This window comes from Mobula hypostoma, chromosome 10, assembly GCF_963921235.1.
Source record: "Mobula hypostoma chromosome 10, sMobHyp1.1, whole genome shotgun sequence".
NCBI lineage: Eukaryota > Metazoa > Chordata > Chondrichthyes > Myliobatiformes > Myliobatidae > Mobula > Mobula hypostoma.
Window position 1 is genome coordinate 52,525,437 of NC_086106.1, and position 23,086 is coordinate 52,548,522.

General features: G+C 42.1%; 1 protein-coding gene across 9 annotated transcripts in view; it reads right to left on the reverse strand.

Annotated features, from left to right (window-relative positions):
* Positions 1-23,086, reverse strand: part of LOC134352900 (muscleblind-like protein 3) — a 190,321-nt gene that overhangs the window by 109,624 nt on the left and 57,611 nt on the right. For all 9 annotated transcript variants that reach the window (XR_010019497.1, XR_010019496.1, XM_063060491.1 and 6 more), the window contains exon 2: positions 22,006-22,950. Coding sequence is in view for 7 of the 9 variants with exons in the window: in XM_063060491.1 (XP_062916561.1) it covers positions 22,006-22,179 (174 nt within the window). In the remaining 2 variants the exon portion in view is untranslated. The remainder of the gene's footprint in view (positions 1-22,005; positions 22,951-23,086) is intronic.

Below are 23,086 nucleotides of genomic sequence, written 5' to 3' on the forward strand. Positions count from 1 at the left end.
AATGTTCCATCTCTACATAGTGATAAACCACCAGGGCCTTGTCCACGAATGTTCCATCTCTACATAGTGATAAACCATCATGGCCTTGTCCACGAATGGTCCATCGCTACATGGTAATAAACCATCAGGGCCTCATCCACGAATGTTCCATCTCTACATAGTGATAAACCACCAGGGCCTCGTCCACGAATGTTCCATCTCTACATAGTGATAAACCACCAGGGCCTTGTCCACGAACGTTCCATCTCTACATAGTGATAAACCACCAGGGTCTCATGCATGAATGTTCCATCTCTACATAGTGATAAACCACCAGGGTCTCATCCACGAATGGTCCATCTCTACATGGTAATAAACCATCAGGGCCTCGTCCACGAATGTTCCATCTCTACATAGTAATAAACCACCAGGGCGTCGTCCACGAATGTTCCATCTCTACATGGTAATAAACCACCAGGGCCTCGTCCATGAATGTTCCATCTCTACATAGTGATAAACCACCAGCGTCTCATCCACGAATGTTCCATCTCTACATAGTGATAAACCACCAGGGTCTCATGCACGAATGTTCCATCTCTACATAGTGATAAACCACCAGGGCCTCGTCCACGAATGTTCCACCTCTACATAGTAATAAACCACCAGGGTCTCATGCACGAATGTTCCATCTCTACATAGTAATAAACCACCAGGGCCTCGTCCACGAATGTTCCATCTCTACATAGTGATAAACCACCAGGGTCTCATGCACGAATGTTCCATCTCAACATTGTAATAAACCACCAGGGCCTCATGCACGAATGTTCCATCTCTACATAGTAATAAACCACCAGGGTCTCATGCACGAATGTTCCATCTCTACATAGTAATAAACCACCAGGGTCTCATGCACAAATGTTCCATCTCTACATAGTGATAAACCACCAGGGCCTCATGCACGTATGGTCCATCTCTACATGGTAATAAACCACCAGGGCCTCGTCCACGAATGTTCCATCTCTACATAGTGATAAACCATCAGGGCCTTGTCCACAAACGTTCCATCTCTACATAGTGATAAAGCATTAGGGTCTCGTCCACGAATGTTCCATCTCCACATAGTAATAAACCATCAAGGCCTCGTCCACGAATGGTCCATCTCTACATAGTGATAAACCACCAGGGCCTCGTCCACGAATGTTCCATCTCTACATAGTGATAAACCACCAGGGCCGCTTCCACGAATGGTCCATCTCTAAGTAGTAATAAAGTCACAGAGCATGGAAATAAGCCTTTCTTCCCAACTCATTCATGCTGACCAAGATGGCCACCTAAGCTAGTCCCATTTACCTACATTTGACTCATAGCTCCCTAAACCTTTCCTTTCCATGTACATGTCCAAATTTATTTTAAATGTTGTATGCACCTCAACCACTTCCTCTGCTAGCTTGTCCATATATGCAGCACCCTCTATGTGAAAAGTTGCCCCTCGGGTTCCTATAAATCTCTTCCTCTCACCTTCAACCCATGTCCTCTGGTTCTTAATTCTCCATCCCTGGGAAAAAAGATTAGTGTGCATTGACCCTATCAAAGCCCCTCAGGATTTTCTATACCTCTATGATTATCCTTTGGATTTTTTACGCTCCAAGGAATAAAGTCCTAGCTTGGCAAACCTCTTCCTATAACTTGATCCCCTCAACACCTGGCAAAATCTTGTAAAACTTTCCTGTACTCTGTCCAGATTATTGGCGTCTTTCTTATAGCAGGGTGAACACAATACTCCAAGTGTGGCCTCATCAGCACCTTATACAACTACAACATAACAACCCAACTTTTATACTGAATGCCCTGACCAACGAAGGTCAGCGTTCCAAAAGCCTTCTTCACCACCTTGTTCACCTGTGTGTCATTTTCAGAGAACTTCATACTAGTATTCCCAGGTCTCTCAAGTTTTACGGTGCTCCCCACTGCCATACTAACCACCCTGGTTTGACTTTCCAAAATGCAACAACTCATACTTGTGAGGTTAATTTGATCTGCTGGGCCTACAATTGGATGTAATACTGACAAGGAGACAAATGGTAGTGACTAAGTCCAGCTTCTCTGATCGGAGTATTGTGACTAGTGGTCCACGCCAGGAACGGATGTTGGGACCTTTGCTATTCATTAAATACCTGTCTATGTGTACAGGAGATATGATCAGTAAGCTTCTTAATTAGGTGATGTTTTGGGCAACAAATATTCAGAATAAGGATGTGCTGGAAAATTGAGCAGATGGAGTTTAATCCCAACAAGTGTGTGCTGATGCATTTTGGAAGGTCAAATAAATGGAGGACAAGCACTGTACATGGTAGAGCCCAGGAACTGTTGATGACCTTGTGGTTCATACAGACAGCAACATAGGAGGTACCCATATTAACATGTAATGTATGTGCCAGATGGTGGGTGCTGGGAGATAGAGGCAGAGATCCCACCTCCATAGTCCTTTCACCTCTACTGCTCTCTTGGCCCACCTGCACTCACTGCACTAGAACATTCTGGAGCAGAGAGGTCCCAGGCTAAGGATGATGTAACAGATGAATTGATCCAAAATCTGCAGAGCAATGGCCACGGTCTGCAAAAGCTTTTCCAATTCCTGTGTGGATCAAAGTCCACATTGAAGCCACACCACCAGTCAGCATTGTGAGATGGAGGAGATAAACCTTCTTTGGCCACACAAGAGATGCCAGCTGACTGGAGGACCAAGAATGCAGTAGCTCACATTGCTTATAGTCTTTTGGTGCAGGAATACTGGACGACTGGTGCATACAAGGCTGAAGAAGTACACACTGAAGGATGCACCAAAGCAAAGGCTCTGGCGGGGTCGGGGAGGAAGAGCTGCTGTCTAGGTTCCTGTGGCGATGAGACACTAAAGAGCTGGTTCCTGTGTATAACTTCCCTGCAAACATTTGAAAGGAAGTATCCAAAGAGGTTACAGTAGTGATATTGGTTCTTTGTATTAAGAATGTATTAACATGAAGACACTTTGAATGCAAAGGCAGCCATGCACTACTTTATATTTCCTGTGTATAAATGTTTATATATACTATTGAAATAAAAGAGTCTTTCAGAGCATCTATTAGGTCTAATGCCTATGAGCTGCAATGATGTAGTGTCCTTGTCAAAAAATTCCAATGATTTCGTCTGGTTACAGATAGAACTTGGATTATGAGAACAAAGAATTTTTTAAAAGTCTGCTAAATAGAGACTGCACCTGGAATATACATGTAGTTTTGAGCTTCTTGCCAACAATAGTGAAGACATCCGAATAAATTCCTGGCAGTAGATTGCTCTAGCAGGAGAAAGGAAAATAAGGCCTAAGATAAATTTCCTGGAATTCTGGAAAATGAGAGGCAAGCAGTGAGTGAAATGTAGAAAAAAAGTTTATAGGGGGTTTGACAAATTAGCTGTCAGAGGAGCCATTACTTTCGATTTTCACAGTTATGAACCAGAGGGAAAATTCTTCAAGGGCTTGTAAATCCCTGGAATTCTCCATTCCCCAAGATATGCAGGTTCTGAACATGCTAACAGATCTTTAGACACTAAAAAAAAATGGGATATCAGTTGAAGGAAGTTTAGTAGCGAGTGAAGATCCTCCATTACCTAGCTAAACACCAGAGGAGTACGAATGACCAAATTGTATTGTTACAGTACAGATACAAGTAATTTTTTTATTTTCAATCAGGTTCCTCATGTGGAGAACAGGACTCACAAAAATTTCAGATTTATTGACATTAATATATTCTTAAATATATTAATAAAAAAAGAAGCAACTCCATCCAATTAGATTGTTCAATTGTTCGGAAACATTAATTATTTTTGTGCTTGCTCTAACTGGCACAATTTTGGGTGTACAATTTGACAACACTACTTTGCAACAGCATAACTTCACACTTCATATTTAAGGAAGTCATTTTCTAAAAATCTAATCAAGCCACAAATTGCACAAGATGTATCATTAAGTCAAATATAATGAAATTATTCTTGATTTACAAGTTTCTATTTTTGGAAAATTATGATGCTGGTCAACTGAAGCCATCAGTTAGTGGTCATGTCAAGGAATTAATTATGTCGGCATTGGATAATATGTAAATGATGCCAGCGGTTCTGCAGAGATCTCAGGTGAAAGCAGCAACCAGGAATCAATAACTCCTTTGAGGGTCAGGGTTCTTATTTGGCAGGTTGCTTGGCATTGAGGACCTGTTGAACCACAGGAATTTTGGTTAGTTTCAGATGGAGCAAATAAAAAGCCATTCCAAGGCATAACCAAATAATCCTTTGATGGAATTAATGTATCACACTGGGAATGTGGCTCAGCTGGTAAATCTGTTGTATCACAGCTCTAACTACTCAGGTTTCACCTCGACCTCAGATACTGTCTGTGTGGAGCTTGCATTCTCTCCCTGGGACTGTACGGGTTTCCTCCAAGAGCTCTGGTTTCTTCCCACCTCCCAAATGGGTGATTGATCACTGCGAATTGCTCTGCTCCGAGTGTAGGTGAGTGGTAATATCTGGGGGCAGGGGGAGTTAATGGGAACGTGGGAAAAATAAAATGGGGCAAGTGCGGAATTTGTGTAAGTGGGTGGTTGATGCTCAGCACAGACTCAGTGGGCTGAAGGACTTGTTTCCATGCTTTATAACTCTACAACAACATTGTGGTGTTGGGGTAGGACTGAGAGTGAGGGAAGAGTGATCTTAACTTTAATCTACACTCCCAGAAAGATGCTAGTGCAATCAGACCTACCATCCATTCCAATGGCACAACTGACCAACACAATGTGATAAATGGGTCAACACAAAAAGCCTTGGAGGAACTCAGGGCAGACAGCATCGATGGGGAGAAACAGACAGTTGAGACCCTTCATCTGGAATGGGACAAAATGGTGGATGTACCTTTCAATTCTGCAAGCTTTAAGGCAGCTGCTTTAGATTATGAGTACAAATCATACAGAAGCGAAAGAGACCGAAAAACTGTATAAACATCTGCTAACGCTGGTTGCTGAATCACATCTAATCACCATTCCTCTTCTTTACTTACACTAATTCTTTCCAACCACTGAAAAAACTTGAATTTAAATTATGCAGTTGTGTTGACTAGTTACAGTAACATTAAAAGGCTAAATTGGCATCTGAACAGCAAAAGGTTTCAAACTACCCACCTGGGACTACTGCAGGTAAGTGCAATGGTTGGCATGGACATAATGGGTCTGAGGACTTACTTTATTTATTTATTGGGACACAATGTTGAACAGGCCCTTCTGGCCTTTCGAGCCGCACCACACAGCAAATCCCCAATACATTCCTAGCCTAATCACGGGACAATTTACAATGCCCAACTAACCTACCAACCAGCACGGCTTTGGGCAGTGGGAGGAAACCGGAGAACCCGAGGGAGACCCACTCGGTCACGGGCAGAATGTACTGACAGGCAGCGGCGGGAAATGAACCTGGGTTGCTGGTATTGTAAAGTGTTGTGTTAGCCACTACGTTACCATGTAAGCTTGTTTTTGCGTTGTATAACTTTATGACTCTTACCTTTACATCATAAATCTGACCTTTGTACCGCAGTACAATAATATTTTCACTAATTTTCTTAATAAAGAGACTTCTTTTTCAGAAAAACTAAAAGACTATTTAACATTCTCTGCTCTGCTGAATACAATGAAGTTTGTTATCCTGATTATAATATTGCATCTCTGGGGTGAATACAGGGAGTCACAGGACCTAAACAGTGTCTTGTGAGATGCCTCAGGCTTACTCTACTTAGGCTGATGTGGTCTACCATCTCGCTTTATGGAGTTTAGAAAGTCACAGTGTACAGAGAACAATTCTAGCATTGTGTTACACTGAAGCTCCATCTGTTCCCTTGAGTGAATGTAAAAGATCACATGATAGTGTTCGGCCGAGAAACAGGCATGTTCTCCCCAATTCCCTGCCCATAAAAACACAGAAAAATAAGAGCAGGAGAAGGGCACCAGACCCCTCAGGCATGCCACACTACTCAACCAGATCATGCCTGATCTATTCCAGGCCTCAGATCCTCTTTTGTTCCATTTCCCAATTCCCCCCAGTCTTTCAAATATTTATCTACCCCTGCCTTAAATATTTCTAATAATCTAGTCACTTGGTGCAGCTCAAAGGGCCAATTCTGTGTTAAATCACAATGTAAATACGGCACAGAATTCCAGAGGGGCACAATTCTTTACAATTCCACTTGTAACTCCTCGGTTAACATCACCGAAGTAGATTATCTAATTACCAAACGGAATTACTGTACATAGGAGCTTTATTGCCCACAAATTGGCCGCCGTATTTGCTATAGGAATGACAACATTTCAAAAATATGACGTTAACTTCAAAGTGGAACACCCAGAGTTTCTGAAACATGGTAAGATTGGACGTCAACATTTCAGGTCGAGACCCTTCATCCGAGTCGAAAAATTGAGGGGAGACAGTCAGTATAAAAAGATGGAGAGAGAGGGTGTAGCAAGAAATGGCAGATCCAAATGAGGAAGGGTGACAGACAGATGGAGGGGCTGAAAGTGTGAACAGTGACAGAGGCTGAAAGCTGAAGGGTACCACTATGTCGACACAGGCTGAGGGGGCCGGCAGGACTAGAAACAAAACCTAGCAAAGGGCGGATAAATTCCTTCTGAGTCAATGGCCACTGCTGTCTGTGTGAGGAGTGGCGTGCCACACAGTCTTTCGTTTCGCACCTTGTAAGGCAAGGTGTAGGGTGGATGTGACAAACGACTGCCACTGATAGAATCTGATAGGAAAGGAAGGGGAAGCATGGGTGAAGTGAGGGGGATGAAGTGAAGGAGGTGAAGTGAACAGTAGCTCAGTGGAAACTGTGGGAAGAGCATGTGGTTACTGAGCAGATGGAATGAAGCAAAAGCATTCACCAAGTCCATGTTACACAGACCCTGCACCTGACAGTGGGGTTCACAAACAGGCCTATGTAGACACAGCTGCATTGGCTGTAAGATTATCTGCAAGCCGATTGCTCATTGTGCCAGCACCATTATTAGTCAGTCATGTCCGAGGGATTGCCTGACTTTGTTGCGGATTTGATGGATGGAAACATCAGGCTTGGCACAGAGAATCATTTTGTTCGAAGTCATGTTATCCAACAGAAGGCCGAGTAGCATGGTGTCGTAACAACAACCTCTCCCCGGACTTCAGCAAAACAAATGGGCTGTCTGTTGGCTTCAGGACATTGTGCGGTACATGGGTTCCTCTCAACACCAATGGTGCTGAGGAGAAGAGGGCCAAAAGCTTCAAGCTGCTGGGAGCGAACATCACCAACAGGCTGTGCTGGTCGAACCATGCAGACACAGACACACACACACATACACATACAGACACACACACACACAGACACACACAGACACACACACACACACACACACACACACACACAGACACACAGACACACACACACACACACACATACACATACAGACACACACACACACACATACACACACAGACACACATATACACACACACACACACACACACACACACATACAGACACAGACACACACACACATACAGACACAGACACACACACACACATACACACACACATACAGACACAGACACACATACACACACACACACACACACACACAGACATACACACACACACACACAGACACACACAGACACACACACACACACACAGACACACAGACATACACACACACACACACACACAGACACACACACACACACACACACAGACACACAGACATACACACACACACACACACACACACACAGACACACACACACACACACCCACAGACACACACACACACACACACACACACACACAGACATACACACACACACACACACACACACAGACACACAGACACACACAGACACACACACACACACACACAGAGACACACACACACACACACACACAGCCAAGACAGCTCACCAGCACCTCTGTTTTCTCCCAGGAGGCTAAACCAATTTGGCATGTCCACTTTGACCTTCACCAGTTTTTAAAGACACACCAGATAAAGCACTCTATCCAAATGCATAATAGTTTGCAATGGTAACTGCTCTGCCTCAGACCGCAAGAAACTGCTGAGTTGTGGACACAGCTTCTGCGTGTCCTGAAAACCAGCTTCTCCTCCATGTACTCCGTCTGCCCATCGCGCTGCCTCAGTAAGCATCCAACGTAATCAAACCGTCCATGCAACACAGACATTTCCTCTTCTCCCAGCAGGCAGAAGATGCAAAAGCCTGAAAACCCGTATCACCATGCTCAAGGACAGTTTCTATCCCATGGCTGGGATGACTGAACAGCGCCCTAGCACAATAAGATACACCCTTTAACTGTCATTTATTCTTTAGGGCACTCCTCTGCTCTTGTGGATGTTTGCGAAGAAAAAGAATTTCAGGATGTATATTGTATACATTTCTCTGACATTAAATGTACCTATTGAACATTCGATTTAACAATTTACCTCATTAAGGCCTTGGACCATATTGTCTGCCTGTAATGCACTTTTTCTGCAGTGTAACACTTTATTCTGCATTCTGTTATTGTTTTTCCCTTGTACTATCTCAATGAAATGATCTGTATGGATGGCACGCAAAACAAGTTTTTCACCGGATCTTGGTAAATGTGCTATTAATAATTCACCAATTTGCCTTCTGGAGCAAGTATACAGAACTCAGGGATGCATACACTGACACCCTCACTACACAAAATTATTCCAGAAAATTATACTTTCAGAACACAGAGGTCCATGAGCCAGTCCTCATCAGAGGACCAGAGTTGGAGAGGGTCAGCAACTTTAAACTCCTCGGTGTTATTATTTCTGAGCATCGTCCTGGGCCCAGCACCAATGACTATTATGAAGAAAGCACAGCAGCACCTCTACCTCTTTAGGAGCTTGCAGAGATTGACCATAACATCTAAAACTCTGACAGAATTAAACAGATGTGAAGTGGAGAGTATATTGACTGGCTGCACCACAGCCTGGTATGGAAACACAAACAGAAAATCCTACAAAATGTAGTGGATATGGTCCAGTCCATCACAGGTAAAGCCCTACCCTCCAGTGCACACATCTACACAAAGCATCGTCATGTAAAGCAGCATTCATCATCTGGGACTCCCACCACCCAGGTCACGCTCTCTTCTCCGCTGCCATCAGGAAGCTGGTACAGGAGCCTCAGGGCTCACACCAGCAGGCTCAGGAACCGTTACTAAACCTCAACCATCAGGCTCTTGAGCAAAAAGATAACTTCACTTGCCCTATCACTGAGAGATTCCCACAACCAATGGACTCACTTTCAAGGACCCCTCATCTCATGTTCTCAATAATTATTTGCTTATTTATTTATTATTATTATTTCTTTCTTCTTGTGTTTGCACAGTTTGTTGTCTTCTGCACTCTGGTTGAATGCCCAAGTTGGGTGGTCTTTCGTTGATTTTGTTATTATTATTCTATAGATTTATTGTGTATGCTCGCAAGAAAATTTATCTCAGGGTTGGAAAAGGTGATATATATGTACTTTGATAATAAATTTACTTTGAAGTTGCAGTGTAACCGTTTTGGAAGGAATGGCTGGCTTTTGACCAAGAAACTTGCATTTCCACTACACCAGCACAAGTGCACTTCATGATTTCTGTAAACCCCTGTCCCAACAGGATATTTTCAAGATTTAGGATTGTTTAATGTCACTTCCAGTACACAAATGCAAAGGAAAACAAAATAGTTGTTACTTTGGATCTGATGCAACACCAAAAAAAAACAATAAAATGAACACAATTATAATAATAAAACACAATAAATATAAATAAATAAGAGCTTATATACTGCACATATATTGATTGTACGTCCACAAAGTGACACTAAGCTTAGCAGTGTCTGTATACAGGGTGACTCTGACAGGAAACAGTAAAGCAGTGTTGGTTGGGGGCATGGAACGGTGGGTTAGTAGCCAGTTTTACTGCTTGGGGAGTCTGGTGGTCCTAGCGTGAATGCCACATAGCCTCCTCCCTGATAGGAGTGGGACAAACGGTGCATGAGCATGGAGAGTGGGACCCTTCATGATGTTACTGGTCCTTTTTCAGCACCTTTCTGTACATACACACATCCTTGATGGCAGGTAGGCTGGTGCTGATGATGCATTTGACAGTTTTGATTACCTGCTGTCGAGGCTTCCTATCTGCGCAGTGCAGCTTCCATACCATGCAGTGACGCAGTATGTCAGAATGCTCACTGCTGCATATCTGTAGAGTGACGGGAGCAGAGATGTGCATAGCCCAGCTCTCTTCAGCCTCCTCAGAAAGTGGAGCTGTCGCTCAGCTTTCCTGATCGTGTAGGTTGAGCTCTGGGAGTGTAAGAGGTTGTGCAAGATGTAAAGTTTGAAACTGTACAGGTTCCAATGCTTTCACATTTTTGGTAGCTGAAAATGAATCATCTGGAACCAGATGTGAGGTAGGGGAAAGGAAATTTAAGACAGCACAACTCCGTCGGTCCCAATCGGAACGTGCGATTGAAGAGGCAAGCAGAAGGGTGGAGAAGATCAGAGGGGGAGGGAGGCTTCAGAAACATTCAATATTGGTGGTGGTGGGGGGTGCGAGGCAAGCAGGAGAAATTGGGGAAGTAAACTCTTGAAGGATTCGGTTAGGACGGGCAGATTATGAAGAAGACATGCAGAGGATATAAAGGGAGACAGATCGGTTATGTACAGGCTAAAGTCTGGCAAATGGAGCATTGCGCGGGAGACGTGAAATCGTCCATGTTGACAGATAAAATGATCATCATCTGAGTGGTGAGAGGCTGCAGAGGGACCTCTGTGTACTTCTGCATCATTCCCAAAAGACTACTAGGCAGAAACAGCAAGTTATTAGGAAAGCTAACAGAATGATATTGTTTATTGCAAGGGGAATTGAATGCAAGTGTTGGGACATTGTGCTTCAGTTACACAAGGCATTGGTGAGATTACAGCTGGAGAATTTGTCTTTTTATTAAAGAATGAACATTAATACTTTGCAACTGGGAGAAAACTGACTAGACCACAACCTGGAATGATAAAAGGTTGGCCGGTCTGGACTAGTCCACAGTTTAGAAGAGTGATAAAGGATTTCATTGCAATATAAAATTCTAAAGAGTCCTACCAGAATAGATGTAGAGAGGATGTCTCCATATGTGGGAGAATCTTGAACTACAGGTCACTACCTAAAAATAAGTGACTACCTTAAGATAGAGATATGGCAAAATGAACTTCCTCAGATGGTTGTGACTCCTTCTAATTCTCAAAGTGTGGTAGGATTTTTTTTAAAGGAACTTCTCAATAAGCAAGAAGGTGGAAGGCTGCAGGAGGGAAATGAAGATTGAAGTTGCAATTAGATCAGTCATGGTCGGATTAACTGACAAAACAGAGTCAGGGGGCTGAATGGCCAAATGCTCTTTTTTCATACAAACCTATGGCTTCCTGAACATGGAACAGCAGTCAGAAATCACAGGAGGTAGGCCTGATTCTTCTTCAAGTCCCAGACAAAAGCTACTCCTGAGGCAATACTGTTCAGGTTCTCCTAAAGTGCTGCCAAAGGTATTCTTCAGAGGGCACAGAGTCCCCCTGTGGGTAATCCTGACTCTCCAAAGGAAGTGGCTGGTCAGGTTTCCAGACTTGTTTCCGGAGTGACACAAACAAGCAGGAAACAGTGGTTGCCATGGTTGCCTACAATCATGCCAATATTCAATCACATTACAGAAAAGAAAATCGGGTTTAAATTATCTTATTTCTAAAACAAGCTTTTCCAAATTCTCCAGCAGTGGGGATTACCCCAAATCTCACCAGATTATTTGGGCCCATCAAGAGCTCCTATATTCAATATTATATTTATTACAAACCCCAGGATTCTTTTTAATTTCTCCCAGATATACCTTGATCTCCTCCTTCTTCCCCCTCTTCCTCCCCTTCTGCAAAAGTTACAAGCTAAATAAACTTCTGTCCTTTTGGGAAAACCTTTAGAATTTCTATCAGCATTGCTTTCACTCAATAACCACTACAACACATTTCCAAATGTATACCTTGTGCTGTTCTAACACACTGGAATAGCACAGGTAGGGCAGGAGTAGGCCCCTACGCAAACTGATAAACATCAGCAGACCCCCTCTACTTTAGCCTGTGTCATCAATAAGCTTGAAGACCATTATTATCTGCCTTTTCATTTTCTCAAACCATTCTGAAGGCAGAAGCTGATCACTGAAGGAATAGGCCGGGTAAAAATATGAATCAGGTGCCACCGCATTGCAGCGTTCACTTGGAACCTTCTGCTCCTCTAACACAATCAACATACATTTGATTGATTAGCAGGGAGGAGGCAAGGATCTGGAACTCCTGTCTGATTGTACATTCCCCCTTTATTTTAAACAGACAGCAGCAACTGTCTGAGCAGACACGGCACTATCATGAGAATATAAATAATTTGCTTTCCTTCATTGCGTTTATTCTATCATTAAGATTTAAAATAATTCTATTCTTGATGAATTGATGTAACTGCCTATATTAAGTACATTTACAGGAAATTTATGTAGATTCAATACTTTGTTTACCAAAATGTTCAGAGGAAAGATTGATAAAACACAAGGTTCATTATTTTTTAGCAAATATTTGCATTTAATATGATCTCTAAGATGGCTGACCCTATGCAGTCACTTGATTAACACCTCCAATCAGTGTCGGTGCAATACCATTCCACTGAATATCATCTACAGACTGACTTGCAGCAACTTCGCAAGACTTCTTCAGAAACAGCTGATAAAATGCAGCTTCCAACCCAAAGAAGGGAAAAGACCAGATCCAGTATCACCTCCAGCTTCCCCTCTAACTTACAGAAAAACTGGATGCAAATTTATCACTGTTCATTGGGAAAACATCTTGGAACATATGACATAACAGTACTGTTCGTCAAATGACCTGCAGCATTTATGTACCACCTTTCAAACAGAAAGTAGGGATAGGCAGTCAAAGAAAAACTTGCCCCATTACCCATGACGAATGACAAGAGTTGTGTTGTCATGTTGTGGACACATGAGATTGTGGGTACGGCTCAGTCCATCATGGCAAAGCCATACCCATTATTGAGCATATCTACATGGAGTGCTATCGTGGAAAAGCACCATCCATCATTAAGGGACCCCGCTACACAGGCCGTGCTCTCTTCTTGCTGCTGCCATCAGGAGAGTCAGGATCCACACCACTAGATTCAGTTATGACCCCTCAGCTATCAGGCTCTTGAACCAAAGGGGTCAATTTCACTCGCCTCATCACTTTCAGGGACTCTTCATCTCATGTTGATACTTATTGCATATTTATAAAAACATATTTTTTCTTTTGCATGGCCAGTCCGTTGCTTTTTGCACATTGGTTGTTCGTCTGCCCTGTTCGGTGTGGACTTTCATTGATACTGTTGTGTTTCTTGGATTTACTGAGCATGCCTGCAAGAAAACTAATCTCAGGGTAGCCTATCGTGACATAAATTTTATTATCAAAATGCATATATATTTAACTTTTGAACTTTGCAATTGTACAAAACATTAGTTAAATTGCAGAAGAAGGATTATTTACAATTCTGGTCACCATTCTACAAGGATGTGGCATCCTCAACAAAGACAAGGGAGTGAACTGTTGGGATTTTGATGCATTTAGACTTTAAAATAACATGCCAATCTACTGGCACTTGGATGCTTTAAAATAACTCATGTCAACGTATATAACGCAAATTGCCTTTGGATCCAGTGCCCAAGACTGGAAAGCTGTACATCCATTCTAAAAAAAAAACCCATGCTTAAAAAGAGGTGGCACAGGATCAGAAGATGTAGAATCCTTGTGGGTGGAGTTAAGAAACTGCAAGGGTAAAAAGACCCTGGTTGCGAGTTATATACAGGCACCCAAACAATAGCCAGGATTTTGGAGAAATACAATGGGAGATAGAAAAGGTATGTAGCAAGGGCAATGTTACAATAGCCATGGGGGATTTCAATATGCAGGTAGATTGGGAAAAATCAGGTTGGGGCTGGATCTAAAGAGAGGGAAGTTGTAGAATACCTATGAGATAACTTTTTAGAGCATTTTGAGGTTCAGTCCACGAGGGGAAAGAAATTTCTGGATTGGGTGTGTGCAGTGAAACAGACTTGATTAGGGAGCTTAAGGTAAAGAAGCTTAAGAGTCAGTGATCATAATTTGATAGAATTCATCCCGCAGTTTGAGAGGGAGAAGATAAAGTCAGATGTATCAGTATTGGAGTTCAGTAAGAGGTTTGAGAGAGGAACTGGTCAAAGTTGATTGGAAGGGGACACTAGCTGGGATGACGGCAGAACAGTAATGGCTGGAGTTTCTGAGAGAAATCTGGAAGGACAGGGATAGATTCATCCCAAAGATGAAGAATTTTAAAGAGAGGATGAGGCAACCTTTGCTGACAAGGAAAGTCAAAGACAATGTAAATGCAAAAGAGGGCATATAATATAGCAAAAAATCAGTGAGAAGGTAGAGGATTGGGAATTTTTAAAAAATGAACAGGAGGCATCAAAAAAAAACCATAAGGAGAGAAAACAAGAAATATGAAGGTAAGCTGGCCAATAATAATAACAAGGGTTACCAAAGGTTTTTGTCTGATATACAAATATTAAAAAGAAGCAACAGTGAATATTGGACTGCTGGGAAATGAGGCTGGTGAGGTAGGAAAGGAGGAAAAAGAAATGACGGACATTGTGGAGACATTAGGAGAAGGTGTTTGGGGATCTGACAGATATGAAGACAAGTCACCAGGACCAGATGGACTACACTTCAGGGTTCTGAAAGAGATAGCTGAAGAGACTGTGGCGGCATTATTAACAATCTTTCAAGAATCACTAGGTTCTCGAATGGTTCTGGAGAACTGGAAAATTGTAAATGTTGCTCCACTCTTTAAGAAGGGAGGAAGGCAGACAAGAGGAAATTATAGGCCAGTTAGTCTGATTTCAGTGCTTGGCAAGATGTTGGAGTCCATTACTAAGGATGGGGTTTTGGAGAACTTGGAAGCACATGATAAAGTAGGCCAAAGTCAGTATGGTTCCCTTAAGGGGAAATCTTGCCTGGAAAATCTATTGGAAATCTTAGAGGAAATAACAGTCAGGACAGACAAAGGAGAGACAGTGGATGTTGTTTACTTGAATTTTCAGAAGGCATCTGACAAGGTGCCGCACATGAGGCAAGAACCCATGGTATTACAGGAAAGATACTAGCGTGGATAGATTGGCTGATTGGCAGGAGGCAAAGACTGTGAATAAAGGGGCCTATGCTGGTAGTGTTCTTCAGGTCAGTATTGACTCCCCATGTCAACAATTTGGATGACAATTGATGGCTATGTGGCCAAGTTTGCAGATGAAACACAGGTAGGTGTAGGGGCAGGTAATGTTGAGGAAGCAGGAAGTCTGCAGAAGACAGGCTGAGACAGATTGGAAGAATGGGCAAAGAAGTGACAGATGGAATATAGTGTAGTAAGTGTATAGTCATGCACTTTGGTAGAAGGAATAAAGATGTAGACTATTTTCTAAAAAGAAAGAAAATTCAAAAATCAAAGGTACAAAGGGACTTGGGAGTCCTTCTGCAGGATTCCCCAAAGGTTAACTTGCATGTTGAGTTGGTGCTAAGGAAGGCAAATGCAATGCTAGCATTCATTTCAAGAGGACTAGAATATGAGAGCAAGGATATGATGCTGAAGCTTTATAAAGCATTTGTCAGGACACACTAGAGTATTGCAAGTAATTTTGGGTCCATTATCTAAGAAAAGATGTGCTGGTATTGAAGATGGTCCAGTGGAGGTTCACGACAATGATCTGGAATGAGAAGTTAACATATGAGGAGCATCTGATGACTCTAAGCCTATACTCACTGGAGATTATGAGAATGGGGGGGGGGCGCGGGGTAGGATCTCATTGAAACCCTTTAAATATTGAAAGGACTAGATAAAGTAGATGTGAAGAGGATGTTTCCTATAGTAGGTGATTATAGGACCAGGCACAGCTTCAGAATAGAAGGATGTCCATTTAGAAAAGAGATAAGGAGGAACTTCTTTAGTCAGAGTGTGTTACAAAACAACAGAAGAACATAAGAAATAGGAGCAGGAGTAGGCCATCTGGCCCATCGAGCCTGCTTCACCATTCAATAAGATCATGGCTGATCTGGCCATGGACTCATCTCCACCTATCCGTCTTTTCCCCATAATCTTTAATTCCTCTGCTACGCAAATATCTATCCAACTTTGTTTAAAATACTTACTGAGGTAGGCTCCACTGCTTCATTGGACAGAGAATTACACAGATTCACCACTCTCTGGGAAAAACAGTTCCTCCTCATCTCAGTCCTAAATCTACTCCCCCAAAGTCTTGAGGCTATGTCCCCTAGTTCTAGTCTCACCTACCAGTGGTAACAACTTTCCTGCCTCTATCTTATCTATCCATTTCTTAATTTTATATGTTTCTCTAAGATCTCCTCTCACACATCTGAATTCCAGCAAGTACAGTCCCAGGCGACTCAATCTCTCCTCATAGTCTAACCCCCTCATCTCTGGAATCAACCTGGTGAATCCCTTCTGCATCACCTTCACAGCCAGTATACCCTTCCTCAAGTAAGGAGACCAGAACTGCACACAGTACTCCAGGTGCGGCCTCACCAGTATCCTGCACAGTTGCAGCATAACCTCCCTGCTCTTAAATTCAATCCTTCTAGCAATGAAGGCCAACATTCCATTTGCCTTCTTGATCTGCTAACCAACCTTTTGTGATTCATACACAAGCACTCCCAAGTCCCTCTGCACAGCAGCATACTGCAATTTTTTACCATTTAATTAATAATCTGATTTTCCATTTTTCCTTCCAAGGTGGATGACCTCGCATTTACCAACGTTGTACTCCATCTGCCAGACCTTTGCCCACTCACTTAACCTACATATATCTCTCTGCAGACTTTCCATATTTTCTGCAGACTTTCCATATTTTCTGCAAAATTTGCTTTTCCACTCATTTTATTATCATCAGCAAACTTAGATACACTACACTTGGTCCCCTCTTCCAGATCGTTAACGTATATCATGAACAGTTGTGGCCCCAGCATCGACCCCTGCTGCATACCACTCACCACTGATCGCCAACCAGAGTAACACCTATGTATCCCAACTCTCTGCTTTCTATTAGTTAACCAATCCTCTATCCATGCTAATACATCACCCCCAAGGCCAAGCACCCTTTTCCTATGGATAAGTCTTTTATGTGGCACCTTATCGAACACCTTCTGGAAATACATTTGTTGAATCTGTGAAATTTATTACCATGGATGGCTATGGAGGCCAAGTCATTGAGTATATTTAAAGCAGAGGTTGATAGGTTCTTGATTAGTAAGGGTGTCAAAGCTACAGGGAGAAGTCAGGAAAGCGAGGTTGAGAGGGATAATAAATCAACCATGATGAAATGGCAAAGCAGATTTGATGGGCTGAGTGGCCTAATTATGCTTCTAAGTCTTATGCCACATTAAAATGCCTCTTCATTGTTACATTCTATAAACATACATCAGGCCATATTCAAGTAAGCAATGATACTTCTATTTACATAGCAGCTTTAATCAGAGTATAGCTTTCCAAGGCACTTCACAGGAGCGCTTTCAAACAAAAAGTCAAACATGATCTTCAATATTAGTAGTGGAGATGGAGAAGTTTCACCAGAGCCAGCGACTGGAGAAATAAACTATCGCAGGTGACTGGAAGAAAAAGGGAGGGTGAAAGAAAATGGGAAGTTCAATATAGAGATGCCATCAGAACAGGAGGTCAACAAGCCCAGGCAGGATGGGCAAGCAGAGGTTGATGCAAGGACGATGCAGGCAGCTGAATTTTGAATGAGCTCAAATTTTGATAGGAAGCAGATATAAGACCATCCTGGAGGGTTGGTGGGGGGGGGGGGGAATAATTGATTATGGAGATATGATCGGATGACAGGTTAAGCTGTGGGTGACCTGAGATAGAACTGAAAAAGGTCAATGCTATGGAAGGGCAAAGGGTTTATTTTGGTGATGCAGCATATACAGGATCTCGAATATAGCTCATTGCCAAATAGGGATCACAAGTTGTCATGGATCACAAGTTGTCATGGACCACTTTGGCTTTGGTAACTGCAAAAGCAAGGAAACAGAGTTTTCAGAAAGATGAAAGTTCTGGCATCTCCCTCCACTTTTCGCTAAATGTGTAAAAGGATAGCTGATGAAGTGGCATCTGCAGAACGTGAAGTTGTTCAATTTGATTGGAAGAATTGAAAAAAAAAGATATTGGTTCAGCTGGGAGTGATGGGGAGATAACCAGTGTACAGGAAGATAACATTCAGGTAGAGCAAAAATGGAATGTAAACCTTTATTCTGAAAGGTTTAGAATTGAAGAATAGAATTATCAGACTACAAATATTTAGGGCTCAGGTGAGATCGTACCTGGTGTGTTCTGCGCTGTCTACATATATTTGCCTTTGAGAATATCCAATGAAAGTTCACTGAATTGATTCCTTTGAATTCAAGTCATGTGGACCTTTCTCAGTTGCTCAAGTTTAAAGAACGAGAGATAGTCGCATTGAGACTAATAATGTTCTTGAAGGTCTTGGCAAGGTGGATGCAAGTCAGAGTTTTCCTGTGGTTGTGAAAATTAAAACTGGGGTGTCCAGTTTCAGAATAAAAGGACAAAGGAGGAAGCTCATCACTTTGGAATTCTTCACCCAGAGCGACACAAATGCTCTCTTGGGAGTATATTCAGGATAGTTACAATGTCTTAAATAGAGGGGGAAGTGAGGAAAATGTGTACAAAGGGAAGAGATGTTTTAACCAGGATCACAGTGAATGATTTGACAGCTCTGAAGGCCCAAGTGACCTACCTGTCCCTACTTATGAAATCCTGGCTGAACTGTGACACAATTCCAAAATTATCCTCGCCTTAATACCACTGGAAAACAATATTTAAACTACAGCACCTGGTGTTCAACTTCCCAACCATGGTACTAGATTTGGCAATATAGAATTCTGCAGATGAAATAGGGCATTCACCTATTGTTGAAGCAAAGTTACATGAGGTCAAAAGGAAATTTCAAATGCACATTTAGTAACTCGAGAGTCCACAGACCAGAGATGAAAGTCCACTGTAGCTGTTAAAGTTATATGACAGGTTTTTAAAAAGTAGTTTTCAAAAATGGTCATTGTTGCAATGAAAACACACCTGCTTCACATCCTTGCCCAGTCTAGGTAAGACTACTCTAGAACCACAGCATTCCCATTGGCTTGTAAGGCTGTTTCAAAATCAATCTACTCAAGGACAGTTGAGGATGGGCAGTAAACACAGACCTGGTCAGCAATGCCTATATTCCAAAACATGGATGAAAAGATTTTCTGGAAACATTTGAAATAAGGTGTACAAAGGGATGGAGAATGCAAACCCACAACAATAAGAACAGTAACAGACTGGACAGCCTTTCTTTTATTTTATTGATTCAGAGATACAATGTGGAATAGGCCCTTTGAGCCATGCGGCCTAGTAATCCCCCCACAATCCCGATTAACAAGGAATAGGCCCCTTTGAGCCATATGGCCTAGTAATCCCCCACAACCCCGATTAACAAGGAATAGGCCTTTTAAGGCATACGGCCTAGTAATCCCCCACACCCCCGATTAACAAGGAATAGGCCCTTCGAGCCATGCGGCCTAGTAATTCACAACAACCCAATTAACCTTAACCTAATCACAGGACAATTTACAATGGCCAATTAAGCTTCCCACTATGTCTTTGGACTGTGGAAAGCAACCGGAGAAAATCCACACATTCCACAGGGAGGAGGTACAGAGACTCCTTACAGAGGACACTGGAAATTAACTCTGAACTCCAACAGCCCAAGCTGTAATAGTGTCGAGCTAAACCCTACGCTACCGTGGTACCTCTCTTCCATTCAAATGCAATGTTGATTTATATTGCTTCTCCATTTACTCAATCTTAAATAATTATTTTTCAAACACAAACACCAATATTAGCTGTTATCACATTACTGTCTGTAGGATTTTGCCATTTACAAATCATCAGCAACATTTCCAATAGAGCGACCAGACTTTATAAAAAAGCACTTTAATTGGTTGTGAAGTGCTTTGGACTATCTTGAAATTATATGCCATGTATTCATAAGATATTTATTTCTCTTCTTAATAAACATTTCTCCCTTCAGAACTCCAGTTCAGTCAATGGTCTCAGATCCTGTCATCTTTTTGTGTGAAAAGGCAAATGTGTCCACCAAAGGATCTTGTATACAACAATCATTTGAATCACAACTCCATCAACTATTTGCATACAAAGCTTGCAAACTTTACCACACAAGCTAAAGCTTCAATTCCTAGAGTCACCCTACTGATCTCTAAGGTCAATGTTCCTCTTTTGAGGTGCACAGTGGAAACTGGGGACTGGTTAATAACACTGTTACGAAGGGAGAAGAATGTGAAAGATTGCAAAAGCTGATGTAGGGATATGGAGAGGACAGCAAAACAGCTCATGGGGCACACGGAAAAGAGGGAAGTTGGGTTGAAGACCGGCACAGAGGCAGAATATAGAGAGCATTTCAGTAACTAGGAGGCTGGCGGCAGGATTCCACAGTGCTTGGGACCTCTGATGTATCCAAATGATTTGGACTTAATTGCAGGTGCCATTATGAAGAAGTTCGTCAATCATACTAAAATCAGCGGCTTTTTTTTAGGGAGAAGGAAAAGTATAGAATGCTTTTAGGTATCAACCGATTGTCTGGGCAAATGGAACTGGATCCCCAGAAATATGGGTAATGCACGGGAGAAATAAAAAATAAATGATAGACGCTGGAGAATGATGACACTGACGGGACACAAGGAAGATATGAAACGATGTGGCCATTCCTGGAGAAGTATGGGTTTGACTGCCCATCACTGGCCGTTGCTTTCTTTAGCACAATTTAGACTGATATGGTTTTTATCTGAAGTGTATTAAATAACAAAAAAAATCAGGAAGGACTTACTTCCCTTAGTCAAGAAGTTGATTAATAAGAGGACATAATTGATAAGTTAATCAGCATAATGATGAGATGGGAATAGTGTAACTACTTTGTACCCAAAGGGTAGTGGAAATCTGGAACTTATCACCTTTAAGGAAGGAATCAGACTCTCTCATTACATTTGAAAGGTATTATGGCGAGCTTCTGAAAAACAGGAACTACAAGGCCAAGGACTGAAAATACGGCAGTAACCCGAACCGCTAACATTTTGGCTGGCATTATGTGGATTGTCCTCCTCTGATCAGGTTTCTTTGACCGTTCGATGCAATGCAACGTACAACTGAAACATCACTTCCTTGTTTCTGTATTGCAGACTCATCCAAATGAAGGGCGAAGTTACAGTGCAAACCCAGACCACTACGGCAGCTACATAAAGATGCTCACGGGTTCAGTGCTGGCACCTTCTTACAGTCGGCAATTACAGAAGGGTTTGCAGTGCTGTAAGATGAGTTCATGCCAAGAACACCTGCACATTCCAATAGGGAAAGGGGAGGAATGATGTTTGGGAAGGATGAAATTGTTCTGCCTTTGGTTTTGCTCATTGCGTTTGGAAAAGATGAGCCCCTTTAAAACCAATCAGTTTTCATCCATGTTTAGTGTAGCTTATGAACTCAATTAATACACAAATTGCAAATCTGTAAACCCAAGGTCACTGCATTTTGAAAATTGCCCTCATTTTCCCTTTAAAATGCATGCTACAGAAAAGTCTTCTTTGCAACAGCCAGCAGTGAAGAGGAGAGCTACGTAGTGTCACCCACCAAAATTAAGAGCAGAATTAGCAACACTTTTGTTTTAAGAAGGAAAATAATAAAGATGGTATCAGTATCTATGATCCAGTGGCCTTAACATAAACGCAATGGATGAACTAAGTTCTTACCTTCAGTGAATCAAAGCAGGCAATGACACGGCCATTTTCAACGTGGCAACTTCGTGAAGGATGAGCAAACTTGCACTCTGCATCAGAACGAGAACAAGTTCCTCTCTGAAATTCTCGACACACCTCCAAAGTCAGCCATTTTGTGTCACGGATCATTGAAACATTTACAGCCATATTAGGAAACTGAAAGGATATGTGGGTAACGAAATCCCCCCACTTTATCTTTCTTTCTCCCAACCCTCCCCCCAAGAACAGTACCAGTTTTAGAAAAATGTGTATAAAAGTAAGTTAAAATTATAACTCAAATAAACTTGTTCCTTTGGTTAAAAATATATTCCTTTTTTTTCTTCTCAGCACTTAGGTTTTCAGTTAGTCAGATCACTGTGCAGATACATGACGTTGGTCACAGAGCCAATCTTAAATTAAAAAGAATTCATCACACAAACTGGCGGGCATTGATTAACAGGTTAGCCCCTTTCAATGTGCGTTGGCAGAAAAATATATCGCCTTTTGTGCCAAGGGAAGAACTTGCTCAAAGATGACAGCAGCCTGTCAGTGAAATTCCGTTCTCTCCAGTGACTGGTTCTGATTAATTCTCTCGTAGCATATGTTGCTATCCGTGCTTCTGGTTACAGTTAAGCTTTGCTTCTCTTGGGGAGAGGGAGGTGAAGATATCTCGCTTCTGTTCCCAAGATCGCGCATTAACTGATCGTAAAACAGCCAAAGATGAAGATGGAGCGAAGCAGAAAAAAAGATGGAAGGGAACACTAGCTGTTGAACCTGGAAAATGCAGGGAAGGAAAAAAAATGGAGTGTTCAGCAAAACATAAAGGATGGGTGAATTGTCGTCTCCAAAGCTGCTTTAAGTAAAGCCAAAAGAAGGGAAAAACAGCCCGAGATAGAAATCCAAGCAGCAGATTCTTCAGTAAAGGCACTTTTCAACAACCTGTGGACAAAGAAAGAAGATATCAGAGAAATCGTGAAAACATACAAGCTCTCTTTCATAACCTTGATAGTCAAACGACAGTTGTACCGACATGCTATAAAATGTTCAGACACTAACTGTGCAGCATTTTGCTGTC